We start from the raw sequence: 13,975 nt of genomic DNA, 5'->3' as shown, positions 1-13,975 counted from the left end.
AAGGTTAATTTTAAAGGCAGGCAGGTATGTTTCCCTTTAGGACACCAGATCCGTGGGGTACAAGCCACCCCCTGTCCCCCATCGTCGCAGGCCTCCTCCCTCTGGCAGTGCAGGACTCGCCAGCAGGCCAGGCCGGCACAGGGCTCGGCAGCCACCTGCCCGCTCCCGGCACAGAAACGGCACCCAAGGGCTGAGCAGCCAATTAGCATTACACAATTAACATGCACCAAGTTAGAAGTGACTTGGGGGAGCCAGCTTGCATCTCAACATACGCTAGCACATGGCACCTGAAAGGTTGCCTTTGCTGAAAGGAGTTTGCAGCTCCAAGTCACACTAACAGGGTAACTGCTGGTGTGACAGCGACAACAAGGCGCGTAGCAGGTGCCACTTCCAAGTACGCATTATCTAGCCATATGGGCTAAGGGGCCTGGCCCTAGAAAATCCTGGGTTTTCCCCCTCCTCACACTTGCCCTGTCTTTGCCTGCCCATAAACACCCGCTGGCCTAGGAGGGGATGGCGTTTCTGCACGCCCTGGGAACCAACCCGCCAGTGCTCATTGCCAGGACAACTGCTAAGGGAGCTACAAAGAAGAAACATCACGTTATTGACTTCACTGCAAAGCGAGAACAAAGTCTGTTTGCCATGTGCTTTGTGGACAACAGCAGGCCCTTAGTCCTCTAGAGCTAAGGGTGAAGCTCTGAAATGGCATCCAGACCCAGCTTAACTGCTCTGTGCCATCCTCCTCCTCCTCGCACTGCTGCTGACCGCAGGCACGCAGGTCCACAGCACGTGTGTCCATAGCATGTGTGCACATACGCATGCAAGTGTCATACATGAGCCTCCTCACTAGCGTGTTTCTACTCCCAGTCCTGCAGGGAAGGGTCCTGCAGAATCATGAAGCCTTGCCATGGAAAAACGATGAAAACACAACTGCTGTAAGAGCTCACCAAGCTGCCCAGTGGGGTGGTTAGTTGGAGAATGTAAATTTTTTGCACATTCTTTATATAAGTGCCTCAGCCAACTTAGTTTCTCAGCCCCTGCCAGCCCACAAAACCAATCCCAGTTCCTTGGCAGCAGGAGATCATGCTGAAGCACGTGGACCTCCCCCTCCACACCCTGTACCTCCTGCTCCCCAAAAGGACACTGGTGCTCCCAGTATCCGTCCCGTTACTCCACCAAGGGGACTGGCATTCACCAGAGTTGTTAAGAGCAGTGTGTACCTCCACCATCTAACAGTGGAGATGCTTTCAGTCTCCAGTGTCAAGCTCTGCAGTATTGCCACCCACAAAATCCCCCTCTCCTGCTCTCACGGACTCAAGGACTGAAAAATCATCAGTGTGATGCCTTTGAATATCTATCAGACAGCCATGTTAACTGTAATTCTGCAATTTCCTGAGCGTCACTGTTTTGAAGTCAATAGGTATTGAAAGGTCGTGAGCGTGATTCCAGGGTTAAGATTAAATAAAATCCCAAACACCAAGAACAACTCCTCCTCCTCCTCCTCTCTTATGAAACACTCTGCAGAGTGAACAGAAGATGAAATGCTTTCCATTCATTTTCTATTTTTAAACCCACTTGTTAATGTTTCTTGGCTTTTTAAAACGTCATTTGACTAGAGCTCTATTAATTACCCAGTGGTCTCTGCAGTATGAATTTCTTCAGGATTTTTCCCCAAAGGAAACTCCCTTCACTTTTAGCCTAGTTTGAAGCTTCTCCCTATTAACTTCCAGAGAAGCTTGGTTTCTGAAGTTTCTTGTGCTTGTTTCTCCTGCCACAATTAATGTCTCCTGTATGTATTAATTTAAAGATATTCACATAAAACAGTTAGGGAAGGCTTTATGTAGATGATGTTTCCAGATCATCTCCAAAAACCCTGTCTCACATTGAAAAGCCTTCTCACAGATATTATTAGTTGTCCTCTTGTGAAATCTCTAACAGACTGCATCTTCTTTTAAGAGAGCGCTTTGGACTACAAAACTGTCAGCCTTTGAAAACTCATGTCCTGGTGGATCTTCATAAACAGCTTAGCTTGTTAATGCTTAGACATAAGCACTAATCTCCCTCCCTTTTATTGTGATGCAGCTTAGTACTCTACTGCTTTTCACTGTAAAGCTAATGTTGAAGACATAAACCAATTATTAGGAGTGAAAGTCTGCCATGGTGATTATTCCTAATAGTTACCAGATACTCATGGCCTTGCTCCTCCGCCAACCACTAGCTTTTACCTTGAACTCCCCTTCCTGCCAGCAGGCATCTTCACACCAGAACAAGCAGGTTGGATCTCTTCCTCCCACCATTCCTGCATGTTCCTTTTTTCCCCACCAGATATTTATAATGCTAAATTAAAGATAACTGCTAAAAAATGCTGTTGGTTTTCATAATTTTCCATGCATCGTAATTTCCCACAACCACAGAATCTATAAAATAGCAATTACGTCTTTACAAGATCACCAATGACTTATTGATGGGCATTATTTTCTTCTTTGCGTTTCTTTTTATTTTCTAAAAAGGAAAAAAAAACTGTAGGACTTCAGCAAGACAGGTTTTAAGACTGGGGCAGCACCTGAAGTTACATTCCTACAAGTGTATTTAGAAACATAAATAAGATGACCTGATTTTCATTTTGGGATACCAGAAAGTTCCAGATACTCACTACTGAAAAATAAGTGTAGTTTAAAAGGTTTGTTTGTTTGTTTTTAATAAACCTGAAATTATGTAGCTTTGAAGGGACCTCTGGAGACCATCTTGCCCAACTCCTCATTCAGAGTATGGCCAATTTGGATCAGGTTGCTCAGGGCCTTGCCTAGCTCAGCTCTGAATATCTCCACGGATGAAGACTTCACAGCCTCTCTGGACACCTGTTCAAATGTCTGACCCACTCTCATGGTGAAAATGATTTTCCCTAACACCCAGCTGTAATTTCCTTTCTTGCAACTTGCAACCATTACCTCTTGTGCTACCACCGTGTATCTCGGAGGAGTCCAGCTTTGTCTTCTCTGCACCCTTTCATCAGATAGCCATAGACAGCAATAAGATCTCCCCTTTGCCTTTTCTCCAGAAGACCAAACAAAACCCACCTCACCCTTTCCTTACCTGTCATGTTCTACAGTACCCAGACTTCATAGTGGTCCTCATTTGGTTTACCAGTCTCCATTTATCTCCAACAACCACATATCCAGATATATGCAAACAAGTGTATTTCTGGCCCTTCTCCCATTTCTTTTTGATGGGTACTTTCCTTCTAATTCAAAATGTTTACAGTGCAAAGTTAGTAACTTCTGCTGAGCACAATTTCCCTGTCTATGGACAAGTTTCTTTATTCACAATGCCTGCAGACTTAAACAAATCCCTTCTGCGATTTCATTGTAGGTATATCTATTAGCAAAGAGCATTCACATGCACCCTTAGTGCATCATCACCCCACCAGGAGCATTTTATTCCTGCATCATCACGACAAACAAACAAGGGCTCAGTGCATACTACCTTCATTAAAGTTGTCATCGGTCGAGATGTGGGTCAAGGGAGACTGGGGTCGAGAGTCCCCACAGAGGGAGTAGCTGTGTTCTGCCTGGATGAGGGGTGCTGGGGATGCCGGAGACAGTTCCACCTCCATTATTTCATTCTTCTCAGACAAGAAGGGATCATTCAAAAGCTGGCCTAAGACATCGGATGAAAACTCATCCAGGAACTCTGTGAAGTGCTGTGGAGATAAAAAGGGGGGGAAAAGTTTATCTCCTTGCCTGTCTGTCATGCCAGCAACAGGAGAGCATTGATCAGAACAATCCCAGTATCTGCACCGGGCACCCGTGCCAGTCAGCAGCAGGATCTACCAGCCCTGCCTAACAACCTCCTCCTCCAATCACTACTTCAAGCTGAAAAGCTACAGCTAGAACAAAAGTCCTCTCAGAGACATCCATTACAACAGAAGAGCCTGTGACTGACTTGCAATGAAAACGGAAAACAGAACCATGGTAGTCATGGCCTGAAGCAGCCTCCTCCCCACCCCCGCAAAGGTACCCTCTACAGCATGCCACCAAAAATGGGAAAGCACATTTGACCCAGACAGCGTGAAAGATCCTGCAGGATTTATCACCAGAACACTTTGTGTGTAGAGTAGAATATATTGGGTTAATGTTCACTGAAGCAGAGAAGAAAAAGGAAACACACTCAAACAGACTCCGACACCACATATGGCTATTTTAGCTGCGCAGAACATACAGCATGCTCTAGGAAAACGGGTCCATGCATGTTGCCAGCCAAGCAATTAACGCATTTGCTATAAAATGGCCTTCCTGGCTGATTTATGTATCTGTTTTAGAAGTTGCATTCCACCTAGGACTAGAGCCCATATCCAGCTTCTAGGCCCCAGAGCTAAAGCTCCTGACAGCCAGTACTAATTACCACTTTATCTATTACACTGAATTGATTACACTGACAGCACATGTTATGGCTGTATGTAGTAGGATAACTTTGTGTTTGTTTCTTATTCAAAATGAGCACAAATGAAATCTCACGATCTACTTCCTTGAGACTCCAATGCAGTTCCCATCAATAGCCAAAAACTCTGCATCTCTTCTTGATTTTGTTTCCAACGTCAGAAGACTACATCTTTGACAGACCAAGAAACTCCACGGCAAGAAACCATTCCTGCTCATCTCATTCACACAAAGAATTTATTTTTGTGCAAAAATATTTGTACAATGAATTGTAATAAGCTTTTCCGAACAATCAGGCACTATCTACCATCTTATATAGGAGTCTTTGTCAATTGGGGCATGATCCTACAAAAGTCTAAGTCTGTTTGAGTTGCTCCGGTTTTGCAAGCAGTATTGATCTTGGCTCTTCATCTTGCTCTCTCCTGCAGAAACAAACACTGAAATTCAAGATTCAGCTTCCTGTATTCTAAATTAAGAATTAAACAAGCCAATATTGTATAAACCCATGAGGGAAGCGGTGTGCTCACACCCCCATGCACGCACATTTCACAGCTCCAGCAGCACCTGTGGCCTTGAAGCCTGATGCTGGAAAACACTGAGCACAGCCAGCTCTCACAGAGTCCCCTGGAAGTTCGAGTGCCTCTTCCAAGATGCTCACGAATGCTAACTGTGCCTTCTTTCAAAATTAATAAGGTTTCAGTCAATTCTGACTGACACTGAGGAAAGGAAAATATTTACTAAACATAAGGCAATAAACAGAGGACCACAGTTGCTATGCTGGAATAGCAAGCTAGCTCAAGTAAAGCCTTTACAAATGGCAAAACAGATTTGTAGCCTCATATTTACTTACTGTAAATGATAACACTACTAAACAAACTCTCAGATGACTCAGCAAGAGGTTCATGACCACCTTAGAAAGCCTTGTTTATTTTAATTTTGATACCCAAGGACTCACTAGCAATTCACATCCAGGGCTACCTCCCGACATCTGCAAGGATAAAAGTATAAACTACAATTCCCCACTACGCAAAGAAGAAAGAAAAGGATGCTCAAGACTAGTTGAACACCCTGGTGCATCAATAAAGACACTGAGTAAAACAGGGTAGGCAGCTATTAAAGTGTTAACAAGGGACAGAAATGCTTCCCAACCACAACAGAAGTAAAGGATGAACTTACAAAAAAGCAGTGCCTTTCTTCAGGACATTTTTTCCCCCACAGTCTACACACTTCTTTTCATTCAGGCTAGTGGCAAGAGTCAATTATATTTGTTTGCATATTTTCCTAAAGCTGGCTAGAACATTTTCCTCTTTCTAATTCTTGCATGCATTATTCTGACTGATGACTAGCAGATGCTGAAATAGGGCTGCTACAATATTTGTACCCTGATTTCTACACACAGCTACTTTATCACCAGCATCATCCACTCTGAGGATGTCATCCTTGAAAATATCATACCTAAGTGCTGACTTAGTCTGACACTATTTAGATGTCCTAATTTAACAGACTCAACTGAAAGACAAAATGACCACAGGCTACTCGGCTATTTTTGGCAAATTCACAAATAAAGATTTCTATTAGCCTTCTGTCTATTACTGCTTTGATATGGAAGAAATTGATATCAAATGTTATTTTACTTCTTCCATTTGATTAAAGTTAGGTATGTTAGATTCCACACACACACACACACACACACACAAAAAAAGGGGGGGGGGGGGAATTTTCCTAAAACCGCTTCAGGAAAAGCAAAGAAGGAAACAAACATTCAGCTTCCCAAAACCAGAGAGAAAGAGGACCTCGGGGTGGGGAAGGATGTTCAACATGTTAATCAACATTTGTGCTTTCTCCTTTTCATACGCAGCTGCAAAGCAGCAAGCTGTGAAGAAGAAAAGAATTTGCATTTACAACAGAATTGTCTGATAGCAACTAAATGGTCAATCAGTTTTTAAAATGATCCTCTGGTTTCATTATAATTTTTAATCTTATTTTTAATGGTCTGCGATATAACTTTGAATACCAGTCAATAGAGAAGCCTCAAACAATTGCCACAGGTCAGACCGCACAGCTACTGAACTCAGGGAACAGACAATTTTAGGGGTCTGGATTTCTCCTCACTCGGTGATTACGAAAAATACCACCACTTGATTTACAGGAATCTTTCATACATTATACACATCTCTGCTACAGTGAACACTTAAAGCTAGCTCGCTTTGATTTTTTTTTTCCCCTTAAGAAAACAATTGTCTCATTGAAAGCAGCTCCATTTGCCTAGAGAATTAAAAAAGAAAAGGCATCTGAGCAGCAGCTACAGCAGAAACCACCCAGGAGCAGTTAGGCCTCCAGCTCCTCGAAACTTCCGCCTACACCTAAGCTGCTCCCTCTGTCTCTTCAAAGCACGTTCTCCCATCGCCAACCCTCCTCTTCCTCCTCCTCCTCTCCGCGCTCCCCTCTCTGCTTCCACATGCACCTTAGCGGTCATCAGCCGCTTCCAGAGCTGGAAAGCCACAGAACAACCCCCAATTCTGATACAGCAGCAATCATCCCTGCACTCAGGAACAGGAAAGGGCAATTTAGGGAGGAAACTGAGAATTTTACCCTTAGAACTTGTATATATATTTGCTCGCAAAAGAAAGAAATTCTTTGTCTGTGGCTTTCAGCTTGGCATCTTTTACCCAGAGAGTTCACCTTTAAAAAAAGAGAGAAAAGAGTACTTGCATTGAAAATGTGCCTTTTTTTCTGCTTTTCTTTTTTTATTTTTAATACCTCTGTAGACAGCTCCATTGCCAGCTTCCTGCTATCCTCACACCCCACTGGCAGCCACGGGACTAATTGCAGACATGTGTTGGTACAAGGAGCCTGCTTGAATTATTAAACTATTCTCTCTACATAGCAAAGAGATGTGTTCAGCTGGGATTTAACCTCTGTAAAAAGACATGGATTTAGGACAGATGTAACCTTATCTTCCGCTTCCCCTTCCCCCAGAACATTGAAAAGACAAACAAAACAGCAGCGCTCCTGTTTACAGAGAGAAAGTAAGTTGCAGCCCTACGGAGTTTCACCACTGATCCAGTTGGACATTTGCTCCCGCCTATAACCCGGGTGCTTTTGGGGAACACAAAACATGTACAGACATCTCCCCACGGTAAGCAAACAGAGGAGAGCTCTTACATCCGGGTGCGGGGCAGATTTTGGATAGCTCTTCGAAAGTAGTATTTGGCTGCAGACCAGCTGGGCCGCGGGCTGCAGCTCTCCACAGCATCTGCCTGTTCCTGCCAGACAAAGGCCCTTTTCTCCAGCTCTGCCTAAGGGACAAGGGTTTTCTTCTTTCTTGTCTGATCAAATGAACATCTCTGAAGTAAAACGGAGGCTCAGGTTTTGCTAGGTGCATGGCAGTGCTGACTTCTCCACCAGATGACCTGAAGCCAGACGAGAGCAGCACTAGCCCCAGTTGTCTAAAGACGTGACATTATCATGACTAAAAATGAAACAGTCGTGTTCAGAAAACTGACTTTCTAAGAACTCACTAAAAAAGGAATGAAGAGAAGTCAAGAGCCCCAAATGATACTTCATAACTATATTTCAATTATTAAACAAGTGACAGGCTTTGCTGAGCCTAGAAAACGCACTGCGTCAGCTGCAAGTCCCACACACCGACTGTAGCAGCACAATCCCCCCTTTCCAGCAGAGCCAGCCCAGAGGGGAGCTGCAGCGGCAGCACCCTGGCACCCTGCAAAGCAAGCCCTGCTCTCCAAGCAGCACAGGGCAAGCCAGCCTACGTGCAACGTGCCAGGGTGAGAACCACCCACGAATTCAAGATATTCCCCTCCTGGGAGTGAATGGCTCCCTCCTGGCTCAGCTGGAGGTCTCCCCATCCTGGAGGGATCAATCCCTCCTCTGCAAGAGGAACTGCCTAGGTGGGAACATCCCTTCTACCCAGGAGGCACTCATGGGATAAAAATGAAGCCCACCATCTACCCGTAGGTACAAAACTGCCTGATATTTATCTCTTGTAAGGCCTGAGCAGCACTAATGGGGGGTGGGAGGCAAAGACTGCACTCTTACTTCTGCATCAAAGGAATCAGAGTGCATGTAATGTATAAGGCAGTGCTCCTGGAGAAAATTAGGAAAGAGGGAAGAAAGGGGAGACCACAAACCAGCTCCCATCCGTGGGGAAGTAAACGTGCACCACAGGCATGAATTTCCCCCTCCTCCCCCGTCTCCCCATTTCCTCTCACATTAAGATAACAGGGAGAAAAGGGAATCATTTCTTCAGCAGCTCTTTTGTGGTTTGCATAAATAAAGGTGCGTAGGAGATAAACCACAAAATATCACAAAAGATAGCAGCATTTCTAGTTAATAGCATCAAACAGATCAAGAAACGTGGCTACATGGAGATACCATCTCCTCTTCAAGGAACCAAGCACACACTTCACAGATATCTGGCAGCTGCTTATATGGTAGCTGAGGAGGTCCGAGTAGGAGTCACAGCTGCTAACAAAAGGCTTCAAGCTCTGGGGCATCCAGGCAAGATGCCAATTGTTAAAGATGGCACATAAATGCCAGTCAGCCTTCACAGGTTAGGTTCCAGACCTGACTGCACGGCAAGAGTTGTAAAAGGCATCACGCACCTCTCTATCAGCTCTGCCTGTGTTTGCCACAGCATCTACCCATAAGGGCTTGGAGCAGAGACCTGCCCTTTTTAGCTAATGAAGAACCATGCCTAGAGATGCTGCTCGTGGAGGACTGCACACACAAGCCTACCAATGATGGCAACGCAGCAGAGAAGTCCGTGACCTTCTGCATGCCCAACCCCAAGGTTAAACCCCAAGGCACAGGTTGAAAAGGTTCCTCAAGGCAGGTGTTTTTATTCCCAGACATGTTGCTGGTGGTGCTGTTGACTTTCCTGTTGCAAGCTCATCAGCAATGGACTGGAGGTGTCAGTGTGCGCCAGCATCCAACAACCAAGACAACTGTTCTCAGTACTCACTGGCACTTGGGCATCAGTTAATTTTCAGAGATTCAAACACAAATTCTGCAGATTTTCAGGTGCATCACTTCTCTCAACTTCTTCCCTTTCTAGAAATCCTTTACGTTTACGGCAGGGAAGCTGGCCACCACTTGTTCTTCTCTAAACTCAGCCACAGCTTGTATCACATGGTACTCATCTTCGTCAGCTTTGAGAAGAGCTACCAATGGAGCCCCCATAGCCTCACCTCTGCAATTCACTCACATATGCCCTGCAGGGAACACAAGAGTTCCTCTACTGGCATGGGGTGCGTTGATACATCACTGTGACGAGGCACAGATCCCAGCTCCTGCTGCATCTCAACCTCTTACAAGGTTGAGAAACGAAGGACAGCCTGGCAGCAATACAGTATTTTTCTGTAAGATTGATTCCAAAGATGGGGGCTGAAAGAGAGACAAGACCAACCCCACAGAGTCATTCACCAACATCCCCACAGGAAGAAAGACTGTAAGAGCAGAAGGCTGCACCCTATACAGTTTGATATATCAGGGTGCTTACCTTTGGTATGCATTAATTTGGGTGAGGGGGAACCAACTATATTTGGCAGCGAATATTTGAAAAAATTAATGCAACCACACCTGAAATGGCTGAAATCTGATTTGCCAAGAGACCCCTTGGACAGACCACAGTATTGAGCATGCGACTGCAGGTACATCTAACTGCTCGCTCTTAAACAGGACACAGAGATCCTCCCTCTCAGCCTAATCAAGGACCAAAATAGCTGGAAGAGCTTTCTGATGGCAGGAAAAAAGCCTTAGATGCAGCCATAGCAGAGAACAGGGAGACTCAGAACTGTAAACAGTCCCCCAAGTCACGCCTAAAACATGCTGATAACACAGTAGAGAGATTTACACTACCCTGGCTTATTTACCTGCCAAGGGCAAACAGAGGGAACCTCAGATTTCTAGGTGTTTATCTTCTACAGCGTAAAAATCAAAACCAAGACACAGAGAAATAGTTGCTCAATTATTTTACTCTACTATAAAATTCTTTACTGCCTAGTCATTAACTACACTGAAATTACCCCATTTGTGGGAGGATATGAAGGGTAACATGAAATTGGTATTTGAAAACAGCGAAGAGATCCACCATAACAGCAGATATGATCGTTTGGAGTCTCACACCAGCAATTACTCATTTTAAGCATTAAAAAAAAAAAATTTGGATGGATTAAAAAAATCCACTAAGTGAATAACATTCAGGTTGTGTCATTAGCAAAACAAATGCCAGGAAATTCAGAGCTAATAGATTTACATGGTAATTAAATCTGTACATCTTCCCAACTTGCTCAGGTTACACAGTTGGAAATGCTGAAGTTCATGCTGAGCAAATCTTATAATCCACCCCATTATGCACACATGCATGCACACACTTCCATTGCAAACACTCAAGTATTTCCAACCCACAACCAGCAAAGAAGAGATATATTTATTTTTAACTAATCGGGAGGATTTTTCAATAACCATGTTTATTCCTTTGCCTTTCCTTGTTCCAAAATATTCTTGCACTTTTCTTAACACCCCCCCCCAAAAAAAAAAAAAAATTTTGGATTTAAAAAGAGAATTAAAATTAAACTCTGTAATAACTAGAACTAAGTATGGGTTGAAAGAAGAAAAAAAAAAAGCCCTTGTGCAGTTGAGGCAAGGCTGAGAAAACAACCGTGAAGTTCAGTCTCTTAAGCCCACTGTCTGCAAGCAGAGAAGAGGATGCTATTGCTCATTCCTAGCCCAAGCCTCTTGGGAGTCATATAAAATAGGAAAATCCTTCTCACACTCCTCTGCCCTTCCCCCAGTGCATGGTTCTTGGATCTAGTCTAACTTTTCAATAGGCTGGGCACATGTTTTGCTGTTTCCCACCCTCTCCCTAAAAGAGCCAGAGAGGAGCGAGTCACGGGGGCCAGAGCTCTGGAGCGGTGAGTCAGCGAGCTGGAAGCCCTTCAACAAGGCTCCCCCCATCTGGGTCCCTGGCTGAGACCTCAAAATACATTATTAATTCTGTGTTCCAAGCAAGCGTCTGGATTATGCTCTCAGGTCAGATGCATTCATTCTTTTGTCTCGGCTACTTCCCCCCCCCCCCTTACTTTTTTTGCCTCTTACACCAGGCTCACTGGCATGCACTTCATTTGTCTTGTAAGTCAGCTCTTGGGCTGCAGCTCGAGCAGCAGAACCACAGAAAACTGAAACTCTCCATCACTTCTCTCCATGCCCTTCTCTCCACCCAGTGAGCAGCAGGGCCACAATTCTTTACCACCAGTGACTGTAGAGACTGCAAGACAAGCCTGACTGACAGGTCTGCCTTTCATAAGCCTCCAAACCACCAAGAGTAGGGGCAAGCCTCCCCCTGCCACCTCCAGCCGCTGTGACTCACCCTAGACAGAGAAAATAGCTCAGCTTCCAAAACTTAGTCATTGGTGTGTCTGATGATTTTTGGCACCCTGTACTTAAAGAGACCAGTTATGTTTTTTAAAACTATCTAGTGAAGAAAGGAACAGATGCAGTTGTTTTTTTGTTTGGTGGGGGGGGGGGTTTTGCCCCAGCTATGCTCCAGGCATGCAATGCCAGTCATAAATATTTGTTGTGAGATAATATTAATTTGCTAGGTTATGCCCCAGGTACACCTACAGGCTCTTTGGAAAGAACTTGCATTTACCGCAAGTTTTACATCTAACTAGCGTCTTCTGGGTAACTACCCAGTGTTTAGCCAAAAAATAAGCAATGAAAGAAAGTTTTTAGACAAGTTGAAACCTTTGCGTACAAATTTTACAATTCACCTGTGGGCATTTATGGTCTTGTTTGCTGCCCAAGAGCTCGGCAGCAAGGATAACACATTTTGTTGTTGCACAGCTGGTTTAACTTACGGCCACTTTTGAAAGAAAACAGTTACTCCACTTTCTTCTTCAAGGCATGCAGCTAGATCTTAACATTATAGCAGCGTTTTACAACATTCGGGCGCACTGCACTTGGTTTCATTTACCATCTTCCCTCACCATGGAAAAGGGAGGGGAGGAAAGCTAGGAAAATTCATCTCAGTCCTCATGTAACAGCATGCCTTGTCAAGGGGCACAGATAAGCCCTTTGTAAAGGGCACAGCCAGCACGATTCCTGTGTTTTAAACAGAATCTACTAGTCCTGCACCCACTTTAGAGATCATAGAATATCTCAATTTGGAAGGGACCCATGAAGATCATCAAGTCCAACTCCCAGATGACTTTACAGATATAACAGGAAGGAGGAATGGATAACCATGGAGAGAAGTCAGAAGTCACAGGGATTTTCCAGCTGGCCTACAAGGAGAAAAAACCCTTTCCTCAAGGATGCCTAGCACCATGCAATTCAGGGACTGTTACTTAAAACAGAGGTGCTGTAACCTGCCCTGCACACCAGCGGCAGTTCGTTCATCTGCTCACCCTGCAAGGTCTCATCACAGTTCCCACATGTTAAGCAACACTTGAAGCTGCCAGCCTCTGCCCATGGGTACAACCTCCCAGAAACTTAACCGTCCCAGTGGGCACACTGTACCGGGATGCTGTTAGGAGAGCCCGGCAAAATCATAATGTCTCGTCTAGGTTCCCATTAGTGCAGGGGGCCTCCTGCAGAACGCAGATGCTCTGCAGCTCAGCTGTTTCATGTTTAAAGTGTTCACAACAGCCTCCTCCCTGAGGACCAAACCAGTATCTTTCAAAGGAGGATCTTAAATTAGTCTGAGCAGTGTAGGTAGGAAACAACAACTTCTGCTCCGTCAGCAGCGCTCGCTGCACGCTCTGGCTTGCCAGTCCTCACTGACAGGACACTTGACATTTAAAATAAAAATTGCTTTTTCTTCTTCAACAACATTACTTCTTTAACGGCTGTAAAGTTTAAATGGCAGGGTTCCAGCCTGCAGGAGCAATTGTTCCTTCTTTTTCCTAACACTGGCTGCAAACCTGCACACCACCCATCAAAATTCAGCTCTTTAATTAAAGCTGTCTGGTTATTATAAAATAAGTAAGACTTTATTATCAGTATTGGCAGCTTAAGGAGAGATTGGGCATTTTATTTCACTAAAGAGTTACTGAGGGAGTTCTGCTGGGTCTTTTGTTTCTTTAAGAGCAGAAGCATGGAAGCTGAGGCTTGAAAAGAAAGGACACAAACATAAGCTCCTAAATGTTTATTTAAGCGCTCTTAATTTTTGAAGAGTCAGACTACCTCTTCAAGTGCCTAAATGCAGACTCCTTGAGCTGATTATGGAAAATATGAATTAGCTTTTATAAATGCTGCCTAATATTCATAGACATAATGGTTAAAATTGCAGATGCGTGTAAAGTTTTAAAAAGAAAAAACACACCAAACACATATAATCCTTTCTTGAACTCAAGGGACAGGTGCTTGAGCACAAGGGAAGGAGAGAAAAAAAAAATGGAGTGGTTTTGCAAAACAAATGTGAAGAAATCCATAGGTCATATCACCTTACCCGGGAGATGAACTCCCCTGCCTGATTCAGAGCTCAAGGATCAGCAGCCTTTGGCTAGCAATGACCT

At 44.4% G+C, this 13,975-nt stretch overlaps 1 protein-coding gene across 2 annotated transcripts in view; it reads right to left on the bottom strand.

The window, feature by feature from the left end:
* CREB3L2 (cAMP responsive element binding protein 3 like 2) overlaps nt 1–13,975 on the bottom strand; it is a 76,801-nt gene that overhangs the window by 29,096 nt on the left and 33,730 nt on the right. For both annotated transcript variants that reach the window (XM_072872262.1, XM_072872260.1), the window contains exon 2: nt 3,484–3,700. In XM_072872262.1, coding sequence (XP_072728363.1) covers nt 3,484–3,700 — 217 coding nt within the window. The remainder of the gene's footprint in view (nt 1–3,483; nt 3,701–13,975) is intronic.

The sequence above is a fragment of the Ciconia boyciana genome, chromosome 1 (assembly GCF_034638445.1).
Source record: "Ciconia boyciana chromosome 1, ASM3463844v1, whole genome shotgun sequence".
Classification (NCBI taxonomy): Eukaryota; Metazoa; Chordata; class Aves; order Ciconiiformes; family Ciconiidae; genus Ciconia; species Ciconia boyciana.
This window is presented reverse-complemented; position numbering and strand designations above follow the sequence as displayed.